Source organism: Amblyraja radiata, chromosome 38 (genome assembly GCF_010909765.2).
Source record: "Amblyraja radiata isolate CabotCenter1 chromosome 38, sAmbRad1.1.pri, whole genome shotgun sequence".
NCBI lineage: Eukaryota > Metazoa > Chordata > Chondrichthyes > Rajiformes > Rajidae > Amblyraja > Amblyraja radiata.
Window position 1 is genome coordinate 17,941,772 of NC_045993.1, and position 15,785 is coordinate 17,957,556.

General features: G+C 47.2%; 1 protein-coding gene across 1 annotated transcript in view; it reads left to right on the forward strand.

Annotated features, from left to right (window-relative positions):
• The window catches only part of LOC116966741 (neuronal-specific septin-3-like), a 52,665-nt gene that overhangs the window by 11,574 nt on the left and 25,306 nt on the right, over nucleotides 1-15,785 (forward strand). The window contains exon 3 of the mRNA XM_033013038.1: nucleotides 6,632-6,760. Within this exon, the coding sequence (XP_032868929.1) occupies nucleotides 6,632-6,760 (129 nt within the window). The remainder of the gene's footprint in view (nucleotides 1-6,631; nucleotides 6,761-15,785) is intronic.

The window sequence follows — 15,785 nt, forward strand, 5'->3', positions numbered from 1 at the left end:
ATGACTGGGCAGATGCATGGCAGATGCAGTTTAATATGGATAAATGTGAGGTTATCCACTTTGGTAGCAAAAACAGGAAGGCAGATTATTATCTAAATGGTGTCAAGTTCGGAAAAGAGGAAGCACAACGGGATCTGGGGGTCCATGTTCATCAGACAATGAAAGTAAGCATGCAGGTACAATAGGCAGTGAAGAAAGCGAATGGCATGTTGGCCATAACAAGAGGAGTTGAGTATAGAAGCAAAGAGGTCATTCTGCAGTTGTATAGGGCCCTAGTGAGACCACACCTGGAGTATTGTATGCAGTTTTGGTTTGAGGTAGGACATTATTGCTATTGAGGGAGTGCAGCGTAGGTTTACAAGGTTAATTCCCGGGATGGCTAGACTGTCATATGCTGAGAGAATGGAGCGGCTGGGCTTGTATACTCTGGAGTTTAGAAGGATGAGAGGGAATCTTATTGAAACATATGATTATTAAGGGTTTGGATACGCTAGAGGCAGGAAACATATTCCCGATGTTGGGGGAGTCCAGAACCAGGAGCCACTGTTTAAGAATAAGGGGTAAGCCATTTAGAACGGAGATGAGGAGACACTTTTTCACACAGAGATTTGTGAGTCTGTGGATTTCTCTGCCTCAGAGGGCGGTGGAGGCCGGTTCTCTGGATACCTTCAAGAGAGAGCTAGATAGGGCTCTTAAAGATAGCGGAGTCAAGCGATATGGGGAGAAGGCAGGAACGGGGTACTGATTGGGGATGATCAGCCATGATCACATTGAATGGCGGTGCTGGCTCAAAGGGCCAGAATGGCCTACTCCTGCACCTATTGTCTATTGTCTATGTATGGTATGAGCAATGTGCCTGTCCCACAGGCGATTTTTCAGGTAACTGCCGGCGACTGTCAAGTTGCCCGCAATCACCTGAAAAACCGGCAACTGGAACGGCGAATGTCAGAGTGGAACACACACACACACACATCGCTTCCTTCACCAGTCCATTATGCAGGCAGGGGACAGGGCAAGCGGGGGGAGCGCTGTCTGAGTGAAATTCACACGGTGCAAAGTCAATGTGGCACAGACACACACCGCGATGAACAGGAAGGTTGGCGCTGTAATTAAGATGGCTAAAGCACAGTGTACGGTAAGTCCTTTAATGGAGGGAGGGAGAGAGGGGAGAGGGGGGAGAAGGAGTGGAGACAACTTTTAAGAAGTCAGAGATATACGGCTGTGAAGCTCGGCGGACATTAACATTACCGTTCAGTTATCCTTGGTTCTGAAAACTACTGCTTACGTTTTTTTTCCCAATGAGCCAATGAAATTCACCGGTCAGCACTGGCTACAACCCACGAGAACCTTTGACCTCCTGGCAACCCACTAGGACGTCCTGGCGACCCACCTACAGCACGAGAATTCTCGTTCCTCCATGGCGGCTTCAGTTTGGTCAGCGCCAATTTTTCAACATGATGAAAAATTAGCGGTGCCCGTAATGAGGCCACGACTAGTTCCCGGAATGCGGGTACTCCTCACGACCATGAAGGCGACTCCCCGGCAACCACCCGCAAACATATGGCCTAAGGTTGCCTAAGTGGGACAGGCCCGTAACAAGCTACTGCTGATGCTGGTTTACACCGAAGATAGACACAAAATTCTGGATGCAACCTGACCTGCCGAGTTACTCCGGCATTTTGTGTCTGTCCAAGACATCTGGTATGCTTGCTTTCATAGGTCAGGCATTGCGTATAAGAGTCAGGAAGTGATGATGCAGCTCTATATGACTCTGGTCAGGCTGCATGCAGAGTAATGTGTGTAGTCCTGGTCGCACCATTACAGGAAGGATGTGGAGGCTTTGGAAAGTTTGTGTGGAGGTGGTTCACCAAAATGATGCCCTGATTAGCGGGTAATAACGTCAGGGAGCTTGGGTGGACAAACTTGGATTGTTTTCTCTGGAACTCTGGAGGTTGCAGGGAGACCTGGTAGAAGCATGTAAAATGGATGAGAAGCATAGATAGGGTAGACAGTCACAATCTTTTGTGAACGATGGATAAACCAATACGAGAAGTAGAGCTTTAAGATGAGAGGGGTAAAGTTTAAAGGAGATGTGCGGGGCAAGTTTTTTACACAGGGTGGTGGGTGCCTGGAACACATCTCTGGGGGTGGTGGTTGAAGCAGATACGATAGTGGTGTTTAACATCTTTTGGATAGTCACGGATATGCAGGGAATGGAGGGATCTGGGTTATGTGCAAATCAATGTGTTGGCCTTGGCATCATGTTCAGCACAGACATTGTGGGCTGAAGGGCCAGTCCTTGTGCTGTACTGTTCCTTGTTCTATTAACCGACTAACCCACTTGTCTTTGGGATGTGGAAGGAAACCGGAGCACCCGGAGGAAACCCACGCGGTACCATAGAGAACGGTTTATGGAACCCCAAATAGTCAACGGGGCCACAGGCTTAGAATAAAGGGGGGGCCATTTAAGACTGAGGTGAGAAAAAACGTTTTCACCCAGAGAGTTGTGAATTTGTGGAATTCCCTGCCACAGAGGGCAGTGGAGGCCAAATCACTGGATGTATTTAAGAGAGAGTTAGATAGGGGCTAGTGGAATCAAAGGATATGGGGAGAAGGTAGGCACGGGTTATTGATTGGGGATAATCAGCCATGATCACAATGAATGGCGGTGCTGGCTCGAAGGGCCTATTTTCTATGTTTCTAATTAGAAGAACAAATATGCCAGGAGATTGCAGACAGCTGCAGGTCAAATAAGGTTGTTGTAGTAGAGGGAGTAGAAAGTGTTTGCATTCCCATGACTTTGAAAATCATAGTGTGAAAGGTTTAGATGGGGTGTAATTTCTCAAAGATGTTCAGGAAAGCTTTCAACAGCAATATGTAGAGGGCCCCATGCGTGAGAGGGCAACACTTGATCTGATCTTGGGAAATTGGGAAGGGCAAAAGAATGAAGTGTTTGTGGAGGGGCCTTTTGGAACCAGTGAGTACTGTACGATTACGTTTAAGATAGTTATGGATAGGGAGGGGCTACATGTTAAAATGCTCAATTGGGGGAAGAAAAATGCAGAGAGATGTGAGGTGTTGCATTTTGGGAAATCTAACATGGGCAGGACCTACATTGGCTCTGGGGAGCGTTGTAGAGCAGAGGGATCCAGGAGTGAAGGTGCATGGTTCCTTGAAGATGGAGTCACAGGTAGATAGGGTGGTCAAAAAGGCATTTGGCACATTAGCCTTCGTCAGTGCATTGAGTATAGAAGTTGGGAGGAAATGTTGCAGTTGTATAAGATGTTGGTGAGGCCACATTTAGAGTATTGTGTTCAGTTCTGGGCACCATGTTATTGGAAAGATGTGGTCAAGCTGGAAAGGGTACAGATTACAATTACAAGGGCTAGAGGGTCTGAGCTATAGGGAGAGGTTCAGCAGCCTTGGACTCTATTCCTTGGAGCGCAGGAGGATGAGGGGTGATCTTATTGAGATGTATAAAATCATGAGAGGAATAGATCCAGTAGATGCACAGAGTCTCTTGCCCAGAGTAGGAGAATCGAGGATCAGAGGACATGGGTTTAAGATGAAGGGGATAAAGATTTAATAGGAATCTGAGGGGTAAATTTTTCACACAAAGACTGGTGGGTGTATGGAACTAGCTGCCAGGGGAACTATCCCAACATTTAAGAAACTGTTAGACAGGTACATGGACAGGACAGGTTTGGATGGATATGGACCAAACGCAGGCAGGTGGGACCAGTGTAGCTGCGACATGTTGGCCGGTCTTGGCAAGTTGGGCCTGTTTCCACACAGTATCCCTCTATGACTCTATGAATCTATAACTAATGTGCTGTAATGCTGAGAACGATAATCTGCCATTCTATATCTCCCCCTTCGCTCTATCTATTGTACTTGAGTTTTATTTGTGGATTTGTGTATAGTATTATCTGATCTGTGTGGAGATCATGAAAACAAAGTGTTTCACCGCAACCACAGTCCACATGACAATAATAATCCTGAAGCATCTGTGGAGGGAATAGACAGGCGACGTTTCCAGTCAGAGTGTAGACACCATTTCATCTGCCCCACCAGTCACTGACAGCCTGCCTGGCTAGCATCAGTTTAGTTCAGTTTATTGCCATGTGTACCAAGGTACAGTGAAAAGCTTTTGTTGCGTGCTAACCAGTGAAGGGCCTGTCCCACTTAGGCGTCATTTGCACAACATCATTTACACTTCACAATGCACGACGTGCACGTCATGACGCCCACGTGATGCGCGCATGGCGTGCATTATGTGCGTGTGGTGAGGCGTGGTGGCATAGGCCAGGATTTTGGGATTCACAAAATCTTCGCGCGCCACATGCGTGACACGCAAATGACGCCCAAGTGAGACAGGCCCTTCAGTGGAAAGTCAATACATGATTGCAATTTAGCCATTTATAGTGTACAGATACATGATAAAAGGAATAACGTTTAATGCAAGGTAAAGCCAGTAAATTCCGATCAATGATAGTCCGAGGGTCTCCATTGAGGAAGATGGTAGGTCAGAGACCACTCTCTATTTGTGGTAGGATGATTCAGTTGCCTGATAACAGCTGGGAAGAAACAGTCCCTGAATCTGGAGGTATGCATTTCCACACTGTACCTTTTGCCCGATGGGAGAGGGAAGAAGAGGGAGTGGCAAGGGTGCGACTCGCCCTTGATTGTGCTGCTGGCCTTGCCGAGGCAGCGTGAGGTATAAATGGAGTCAATGGAAGGGAGGTTGGTTTGTGTGATGGTCTGGGCTGCGTCCACAATTCGCTGCAATTCCTTGCGGTCTTGGATAGAGCTGTTCTCAAACCAAGCTGGGATGCGTCGCGATAATATGCTTTCAGGGGTGCATCTGTAGAAGTTAGTGAGAGTTGTTGGGGACATGGCTAAACTTCCTAAAACCTGTAAGGAAGTAGAGGCGTTAATATGCTTTCTTGGTCATGCGGTGCTGGCTCGAAGGGCCGAATGGCCTCCTCCTGCACCTATTTTCTATGCTTCTATGCTTCAATATGGGTGGTCCAGGAGAAGTTGTTGGTGATATTTACTACTGGGTAACATTTGCTGAACGTTCAGTGGCTGGACACTGCAGACACACAAGGCGGTCACTGTCATAAAGCTGTAAATGTTCAGAGAAACATAGAAACATAGATAATAGGTGCAGGAGGAGGCCATTTGGCCCTTCGAGCCAGCACCGCCATTCATTGCGATCATGGCTGATCGTCCCCAATCAATCAATAATCCTTGCATGCCTTCAGAGGGATATGGGCCAAACGCAGGCAGGTGGAACTAGTGTGGATGGGGCATGCAGGCATGTTGGGCCGAAGGGCCTGTTTCCACGCTGTGTCATTCTGACTATGACTCTCTAAGACACAAAATGCTGGAGTAACTCAACTGGTCAGGCAGCATCTTTGGAGAATATGGATGCGACGCTTCAGGTCGGGACCCTACTTCAGGCTGATTTTTGTGGATGGGGAGGGAAAGAAAGATGGAAGAGAGGAGTGGCGGGATAGAGCCTGGCAGGTATTAGGTTGGTGCAGGTGAGGAGGGTTTACGATAGGCAGGTGTTTGGACAAAGGCCAGCGATTAAATGACGGAAGGTGTGAGACAAATGTAAATTGTGAAGCTAGAGGAAGGAATGTTGAGGGAAGGGAAGAAATGGGCGTGAGTCCAGGTGGGGAACAGGGGCGGGTAGGGGTGTGATAGTGGGGGGGGGGGGGGGGGAGAGAAGGAGATTCTGTAGTAGTTATCTAAATTTGGCAAACTGGGGCAGCGATAGAGTTGCTGCCTTACAGCACTTGCAGCGCCGGAGACCCGGGTTCCATCCCGACTATGGGTGCTGTCTGTACGGAGTTTGTACGTTCTCTCCGTGACCACGTGGGTTTTCTCCGAGATGTTCGGTTTCCTCCCACACTCCAAAAACGTACAGGTTTGTAGTTTAATTGGCTTGGTGTATGTGTAAATTGTTCCTCGTGTGTGTGGGATAGTGTTAATGTGTGGGGATCACTGGTCGGCGCGGACTCAGTGGGCCGATGGACCAGTTTCCGCACTGTGTCTCTAAACTAAACTAAATGTTCATATGGTTGGCTTAGTGCCTATGTGCAATTTTGTCCATCTGCACATCACGCTGCCTCGGCAAGGCCAGCAGCATAATCAAGGACGAGTCGCACCCTCTTCTCCCCTCTCCCATCAGGCAAGAGGTACAAAAGTGTGAAAACGCCCACCTCCAGATTCAGGGACATTTTCTTCCCAGCTGTTATCAGGCAACTGAAGCATCCTACCACCAACTCGAGAGTGGTCCTGACCTACTATCTACCTCATCGAAGAGCCTCAGACTATCTACAATCGGCCTTTATTTTGTACTAAATGTTATTCCCTTTATCCTGTATCTGTACACTGTAGCTTGTTTGTAATTGTGTATAGCCTTTCCGCTGACTGGTTAGCACGAAACAAAAAAGGTTTTCACTGGAACTCAGTGCACGTAACAATAAACGAAACTAAACTAAGTACATTCCACAGCCTCCCATCCACAATCAGTATCTGGGCACAATCAGTATTTAATTTCATTCTCTCTTTTCCTTTTTTATAAACAGCACTCATTCCCTCTCCTCTCTTGTTCTAGGGCAGAGTGGTTTGGGAAAGTCCACCCTGGTCAACACTCTCTTCAAGTCTCAAGTCAGTCGGAAATCCTGCGGGAGGAATCGTGAAGAGAAAGTCCCAAAAACTGTGGAGATCAGAACAGTCGGACACGGTGAGTGTATTTGTAACCTGGAGCCTCTGCTCCCCCGCTCCCAGGCTTCAGAGACAACACTCAACTGAAGCTCCTCCTGGAGTTCCACTTTGTATCACTCGTTATCATCTACCCCACGGCCAACAATGGACCATTGTGGGCTCCATCTTTCCTCGTTCATCGTAGTTTTTTGCATATCTTTCATTCATTTGGACAATAGATACCAGGTGCAGGAGTAGGCCATTCACCCCTCGAGCCAGCACCGCCATTCAAGATGATCATGGCTGATCATCCACAATCAGTACCCCGTTCCTGCCTTCTCCCCATATCCCTTAACTCCGCTATCTTTAAGAGCACTATCTAGCTCTCTCTTGAAAGCATCCAGAGAATGGCCTCCACCGCCTTCTGAGGCAGAGATTTCCACAGACTCACCACTCTCTGGGTGAAAAAGTGTTTCCTCATATCCATTCTAAATGGCCTACCCCTTATTCTTAAACTGTGGCCCCTGGTTCTGGACTTCCTCAACATCGGGAACATGTTTCCTGCCTTTAGCGTGTCTAATCCCATAATAATCTTATATGTTTCAATAAGGCAAGGCAAGGCAAGGCAAGGCAAGGCAACTTTATTTATATAGCACATTTCATACACGAGGCAGACTCAAAGTGCTTCACATAAAAACATGTCATACAATAAATGAAATATTAAAATGAAATAAAATAGAAGAACTAAAAGAAAAGAAAAGCAAAATTAAAAATGCATTATAAAAAGTGCAAAAGTTAAAAGTGCAATGTAGTTAAGATTTAGCTGAAAGCTAAAGTAAACATAAAAGTTTTCAGTCTTGTTTTAAAAGTGGTCAAAGTTGAGGCAAGTCTTAAATCTTCAGGAAGTTTATTCCAGCTATTTGATGCATAGTAACTAAATCCTGCTTTCCCATGTTTTGTATTTACTCTGGGAATCACTAGCAGATTGGTTTCAGAAGATCTTAGCGGTCTAGAAGGCTTATATAGTGGAAGCATGTCAGTGATATACTTTGGCCCTAAACCATGTAGTGATTTATAGGTGAGCAGCAGGATTTTAAAATAAATTCTCTGACATACAGGGAGCCAATGTAAGGATTTAAGAATTGGTGTAATGTGCTCAAATTTTTTGGTCTTTGTTAGAACTCTAGCAACAGCGTTCTGAACAAGCTGTAGCTGCCTGACAGTTTTTTTTGGAAGACCTGCAAGGAGACCGTTACAATAATCTAGCCTCTCATTTCCTCTCATCCTAAACTCCAGAGTATACAAGCCCAGCCGCTCCATTCTTCCGACATATGACAGTCCCGCCATCCCGGGAATTAACCTCGTGAACCCACGCTGCACTCCCTCAATAGCAAGAATGTCCTTCCTAAAATTTGGAGACCAAAACTGCACACAATACTCTAGGTGTGGTCTCACTAGGGCCCTGTACAACTGCAGAAGGACCTCTTTGCTCCTATACTCAACTCCTCTTGTTATGAAGGCCAACATCCCATTCGTTTTCTTCACTGCCAGCTGTACCTGCACGCTTACTTTCAGTGACTGATGAACAAGGACCCCCAGATCTTGTTGTACTTCCCCTTTTCCCAACTTGACACCATTTAGATAATAATCTGCCTTCCTGTTCTTGCCACCAAAGTGGATAACCTCACATTTATCCACATTAAACTGCATCTGCCATGCATCTGCCCACTCACCCAACCTGTCCACCCTGCATCCTCTTAGCATCCTCCTCACAGTTCACACTGCCACCCGGCTTTGTGTCATCTGCAAATTTGCTAAAGTTACTCTTAATCCCTTCATCTAAATCATTAATGTATATTGTAAATAGCTGTGGTCCCAGCACCGAGCCTTGAGGTGCCCCACTAGTCACTGCCTGCCATTCTGAAAGGGACCCGTTAATTCCTACTCTTTGTTTCCTGTCTGCCAACCAATTTTCTATCCATGTCAGCACTCTACACCCAATACCATGTGCCCTAATTTGGACCTTATCAAATTAGTTAAGCATGACTTCCCCTTTGTAAATCCATGCTGACTCGGACCGATCCTGTTACTGATATCCATTTGTCCTGAGTACCGTCAAAATCTCTTGTTTCCCTTTCCCTTGACCCTCAGTCTGAAGAAGGGTCTCGACCCGAAACGTCACCTATTTCTTTCCTCCGGATGTGCTACCTGACCCGTTGAGTCACTCCAGCTTTTTGTGTCTATCTTCGAAGCTCCAATACATTGGCCTGACACAGGGCAGCACGGTGGCGCAGCGGTAGAGTTGCTGCCTTACAGCGCCAGATACCCGGGATCGATCCTGACCTTGTGCTGTCTGTGTGGAGTTTGCACGTTCTCCCTGTGACTACGTGGATTTTCTCCGGGTGCTCCGGTTTCCTCCCACACTCTAAAGATATGCAGATATTGAAGGGCCTGTTTGCACGCTGTATCTCTAAAATCTAAAGACAATGAATGCTAAAACGAAACAGCGTGCAGTAAAATAGTAAGATTAAACGAGAACTTACCAGTTTGAAGTTTGATCTGTATTTTATGAGGAGTTACGATGAGGGATTACGTGAAGAACCCGCTCAGTGCGCAGGCGCGGCATACTTCCAAGCAGCGGTGTGGAATCACAGATAGACACAGTTATTTGAAGTAAACATAGTAAAGATAAGGAGACATCAATTTATTAGTTTGATCCATATAATGAGGGTGGGAGCGGAGGGCACGTAATCCCTCATCGTAACTCCTCATAAAATACAGATCAAACTTCAAACTGGTAAGTTCTCGTTTAATCTTACTATTTTACTTCGGAGTCACGTGAGTGACTACGTGAAGATTTCAAAGCTCTGTGATTTCAAACCGTGTAACAGTTTCATTTCACTCACTGCCGAAGTTCTTGAGGGAGGAAGTGTTATCGTAATCAACCAATGAGTCTATTTGTAGAAAAACACAATGGTATTTTTTAAAACAATAACACCAAAGAATTAAGTTGCTCCCCTGGGCTTAAATTAAATATTTGCAGTTCGTAAATCTTTACTGCAAATAAACCAGGTTTTGCCAACGGCTTATTATAACATTTCTGAACGGTCTTCCCCCCCCCACCATCCTGCTGTAGCCAGGATGTGGTCTATAGGCATGTCCATTCTTTAGCCGTCGACATGGATGCTGTCCTGGTGGAATAAAATGTGTACATGTTAGTGTTTATCCCAGCAGTTTCTAGCACCTGCTTGAGCCATCTCGCAATGGTTTGGCTCGTCACCCGACCATAAGGTTTTTGTGACTGACCCACAAGGCTTTTCATCTCCCTCGAATATTTTGGTTGTGTCTATGTAGGGTAGTAGGTGGGTCATGGCACATAACCGTGGTTCTGGTGGGTAAGCCACGACTGGATTAGGTGTTCCTGGTCTGCTCTGTTTGATCAGTCGCTGGATAACGACAGATCTGGTCTGGAGCTGTGATCATGTTGTCCAGTCGCAATAGGTGTAGTGACTGGACCCTCTGAGCGGATACAAGTGCCATCAACATGAGCGTCTTTAGTGTAGCTTGCTCGAGGCCGGGGGATCTGGCTGGTGGCCATTCCCTGAGATATGTCAGGACCACACTGATATCCCAAATATGGGTATACCTGGGCTTAGGGCTTGATATTGTAAATGCCCTTCATCAGTTTTACCACCAGTGGATGGGATCCCATCGCCTGTTGTCCTGGCGCTGGTTTGAGATAAGCAGAAAGAGCACTCTGCGCTGTGTTGATGGCACTGTAGCTGATCCCTACATCGTGGTGTAGATTGGCCAGGAACTCCAGTATGTTGGTGGCTGTAGCTGTTGCGTATGTTGTCCCTGTTTCCTGGCAGTACTTCTCCCTTTTTTGATGCTGGTTAAGTACTGCCTCTTGGTGGATGTTCGAAGGGATGCCGACATGGTGATGGTTTGTTTGGACAATCCCAGTTCCAGGTAAGGTCTGTTCAAACTTGCAACCCAGGCGTTTAATTTTCTCATGGCATGGGTGTTTAGCTTACCTGGTAGGTAAGTAGCTGATAGCCAAATATGTCTTTCGACATACCATTGCCAAATCATGTTGACCAATTTGTCGCATGATAATGATTTTATGCCACCCATATGGTTAATATAAGCCATCACCGTAGTATTTATAAATTTGTAACCGAACATGCAAGTGCTGCATATTAGATACATATGCTTTTAAACCATAAAAGGCGCCCAACATCTCTAGATAGTTAATGCCCAGTGTAAGTAGTAATGATGACTCTAGGTTAGTCCATCTACCACCTGTGCTGGATATGGAGTTAGTCGCTCCCCAGCCTTGAGCACTGGCATCTGTTTGAGTAACTAAAGTAGGGTTAGTGATAAAGATAGGGCTGAAACTATGCCAAACGTTTTCTGCCCACCACTGTAGCTGATATTGTCAGTGGGTAAGTTCATGACACGATCATAGTGACCTGTATGTCGTTTTATTGCCTGTACCTTTGCTCTCTGTAAATTTTTTGATAGTGCAAAGGTCCGAATTGTGTAGCCGGAAATGCTGCTACCATTTCCCCAATTACTCTTGCTACTTGTCGAATAGTTGGTCGCTCGTTGACCAATAAATTGTTGCATGATTGTGCTAATTCAACCATTTTTGCCTTTGGCAAGGTAACAGTCATCTGGACTGAGTTAATTGTGAAGCCCAGGTAGTCCATGATAGTGGATGGCTTCAACTTAGATTTATCTGGATGTAGGACGAACCCCAGAGTTTCGAGGAGTTGTTTTGTAGCTGATACTGCTGCCACAGCCAATTCCATCATTTTCCCTACTATGAGAATATCATCCAGATATGCCATGACAATATGTTTTTGTTTTCTTAGTATTGCCATGGCTGGGTTCAATATGCTTTGTACCATCTAGATAAATTTTAGGTATCTGCGATGATCCTTGTATATGGGTACTAGATAGTAAGCATCTTTAAGATAAATGCTTGCCATGAAGTGTCCTTTGGAATTCAGTTGTTTGGCAGTAACATATGTCTCCATTTTGAAAAGTATATACTTAACAAATTTGTTTAGTGATGTTAAGTCAATGATGATGCGACAGCCACCATCTTTTTTGGTTTTAGTGAATATATTCGATACAAATTCCAAAGGTTCATGTTTGGTCTTTTCGATGACCCCATTTGTGATAAGTCTCACCAGTTCAGCTTGTCCCTCACGTTTCTCTTTGACGGAGGGAGAAATACCCTTTTTCAAATTCCAAGGGTTCATGTTTTGCTTTTTCAATGATACCCTTTGTAACTAGTCTCATCGGTTCAACTTGTCCTTCTCGTCTCTCTTTTACTGAGAGGGAGAATACCCTTTGGGGTAAATGCTGAACTGGTGGCAAGTTACCTGATATAAACTGTATTTTGTATCCACTAATGCCATTGAGTATATACTGATCACTCGTGATAGACTCCCATGCTGCTTTAAACTGGTGCAATCTACCTCCTGTTAGTATTAAGCCTCCACCTCCCAAAAGTTGATAGGAACCAGACCCACCTACCTCCATGGTTACGGGTATTTCCTCTGATTCCCTTTGGTCGGACGAGGCTTGCGAGGTGTCTGATGTGGCGTGTTTGTTGGGGGTTGGCACATTTTCCATGGGGTCCGCTCTGGGCCCTGGTCTAAAAAAGACTTACGGTGAAAGTAAGCGGACCCCGAGCTTTCACCAGTGTTGAATGGCGGATGTTTACTGGTGGATGCGGCGGGGTGCTGCCACTTGGTGGTGTGTGTTTTCAGTTTGCTCGTTTTATACCCTGCCTTCATGAGGCCTTGAGTTCTTGAGGCCTCGGTCATGTCCTTCATGCGTTTAGGTAGGTCTTTCCCGAAGAGCAGCCTGTCTGGCTCATCGGCTGGTGTTTTACACAGCCCGGCAAATCGAGGATTGATGGCAGGTTTGATGATTTCTTTCTGCAGATTATTAATTTCAAACTGCGTGTTACACAACAACGCGAGTGTATCCTGTTGATTGGTGGTCATCTCGGTGTTGTTTATAGAACGAGCAAACGAAGTGATGCCTGCTGTCAATAGTCGGAGTATCCGCTGCAGCTTTAGCTCGTGGTGCCGGATGGTTGCCCCAATGTGTCCCCAGATTTGGCTGTTCACCGCTGGTACTTTTAGAGATTCACAGTTCTCCGGCGCCGTATAGGTATCTAAAGCTTCATTAATCACCTGCTCCTGCAGAGCTCTGTTGGAAAGGTGATTGATACTTGCCGCTAGTTTGGCCTCTAGCGGTTCCCCTGCATGGGGTTTTGACACGTAGCGGCCCACTGCACCAAGCAGCTGTTCCTGCTCCTGCACCCCCTGCATACTCCCGAAATCTTCAGCCATACCCCCTTGTTCTGGACCAGCCCAGTCCTGGTCCCCAAAGCTATCCTCTGGAAAGGAGGATGCAATGGACAGTGCAGGAGGCACTGTAGAGGGAGTGCCTGACCTCCCTCTGCAAGAGCTCCCCTCCCGGGGTGCACCTTGCTGGAGCACCTGCTCCAAGAGCCGCTCCATGCGGCTCAGGCGGCTGTCCCTCCCCCTCCTGGGTGGAGAGACGTCCCCGTCCGACGAGTCGGATGCCACCGGCCGGTTGCTCTTCCGTTTGGCTTTGCCTCCAGCCCGCTGTTCAGGCGTTAGCGGAGCTGGACTCGGCTCGGTGTCGGGGATAGCGGAACGCCCGGATAGCGCTCCTACCGCCTGTTGCTGCCCCCCCTTCTCCTCTTGCGGAGTTGGACGGGGGGCAGATTTCTTCGAGAGTCTTGTCTTGAGTGTGGACATTCTGCAAGAGAAGACAGCCGGCTCTTCTTCGGTAAGGAAAGCCGACTTCTGTTCACTTACCTGACGGACCGTCTTTGAAATTGCAGCGGGAGCTGTTTGACTTCCGCTGCTGCCGCTGTTGCACTGCTGGCGTAATGCCGCGCCTGCGCACTGAGCGGGTTCTTCACGTAGTCACTCACGTGACTCCGAAGTAAAATCCTTATTGTGTATAGCACTGAGATATAATGTCCCTGGTGTAGATATTTCTAACCATGTATTGATTCTAAACTGAACTCTCAGTTCAGAGGCAATTAAGTCTGCACAACTGTGGCGCAACGGGTAGAGTTGCCACCTCATAGCGCCAGAGACATGAATTCGGACCTGACCTCAAGTGCTGTCCGTGTGGAGTTTGCACGTTTTCCCTGTGGGTTTCCTCCAGGTGCTCTGGTTTCCTCCCACATCCCAAATACGTGCAGGTTGGTAGGTTCATCGGCCGTCTGTAAATTGTCCCTCGTGTGTAGGGAGTGGATATGAAAGTGGGATAACATGGAACTAGTGTGAACGGGTGATCGATTGTCTGCGTGGATTCGGTGCGCCGATGGGCCTGTTTTCATGCTGTGTCTTTCAACCAATCAAACCAATGCTGGCTGTGACAATGGCCTCTGCATCTTGTGAACAAAAAACCTTGAAAATATGTCCTTCAAAACTTACCGCACATTTTGAAAACTCTCTCCTGAAGCAATGATCTGGGTCATGTTATCTCCGTGTCTCATTCCATCCATCCTTGTCAGCCAGGTTCTGCTCTTTTGCCAAATAGTTTAGTTTAGTTTTGTTTAGAGATACAGCGTGGAAACAGGCCCTTCAGCCCACCAAGCCCACGCCGACCAGCGACCCCCGCCCACTAATGCACCTGTCCCACTTAGGTGACTTTTTGGGCGACTGCAGGAAACTATGCAGTCACCACATGTTCGCGGGTGGTTGCCGGGGAGTCGCCTTCATGATCGTGAGGAGTTCCCGCATTCTGGGAACTAGTCTCGGTGTCATTACGGTCGCCGCAAATTCTTCAACATGTTGAAAGATTAGCGGCGCCCAGAATGAAGTCGCCATGGGGAGTAACGAGAATTCTCATGCCGTAGGTGGGTCGCCAGGAGGTCCTAGAGGGTTGCCAGGAAGTCGAAGGTTCTCGTAGGTTGTAGCCGGTGCTGACCGGTGAATTTCATTGGCTCATTGGGGAAAACAAAACATAAGCAGTAGTTTTCAGAACCAAGGATGTCCGACCGGTAATGTTAATGTCCGCCGAGCTTCACAGCCGTGTATCTAGGAGTTGTCTCCACTCCTTCTTCCCCCCTTCTCCCCCTTTTACCCCCTTCTCCCCCCCCCTCTTTTAAAAGATTTACTTGACCCTTCCTGTACACTATGCTTTCACCGTCTTAATTACAACGTCAATCTTCCTGTTCATCGCGGTGTGTGTCTGTATCACATTGGCTTTGCACCGTGTGAATTTCACTCAGACAGCGCTCCCCCCCCGCTTGCCCTGTCCCCCGCCTGCATAACGGGTTGGTGAAGGAAGCTGTGTGTGTGTGTGTGTGTGTGTGTGTGTGTGTGTGTGTGTGTGTGTGTGTGTGTGTGTGTGTGTGTGTGTGTGTGTGTGTGTGTGTGTGTGTGTGTGTGTGTGTGTGTGTGTGTGTGTGTGTGTGTGTGTGTGTGTGTCTGTGTTCCACACTGACAGTGGCTGGCAGTCTCCTGAAAAATCGCCTAATTGGGACAGCCTCATAACACTATCCTACACGCACTAGGGACAATTTACAATTTTACCAAAGCCAATTCACCTACAAACCTGTACGTCTTTGGAGTGTGGAAGAAAGCCCACGCAGGTCACAGGGAGATCGTACAAACTCCGTACAGAAAGCACCCGTAGTCAGGATTGAACCCGGAGTCTAGGACGCTGTAAGGCAGCAAGTCTGCCGCTGCGCCATCGTGCCGACCCCTAATCCAGGTTTACTGGCCCACCCGTTAACAGGAAAAACATAGAAACATAGAAAGTAGGTGCGAGAGTAGACCACCAGGTCCGTCGAGCCCGCACCGCCATTCGCTCATGGCTGAACACTAAACAGACACACTTACCCACAAACAGTAGACACAAGACACAGAACACAAGACACTACCCTCCCCTTTATACCGCTATCACCCCTCTCCACCCCAAGAACCTCGTGATCTCCTGGGGGAGGCAAAAAAACGGATAAAAGCCTTCAGTCTACATCATAGTGCAAACAA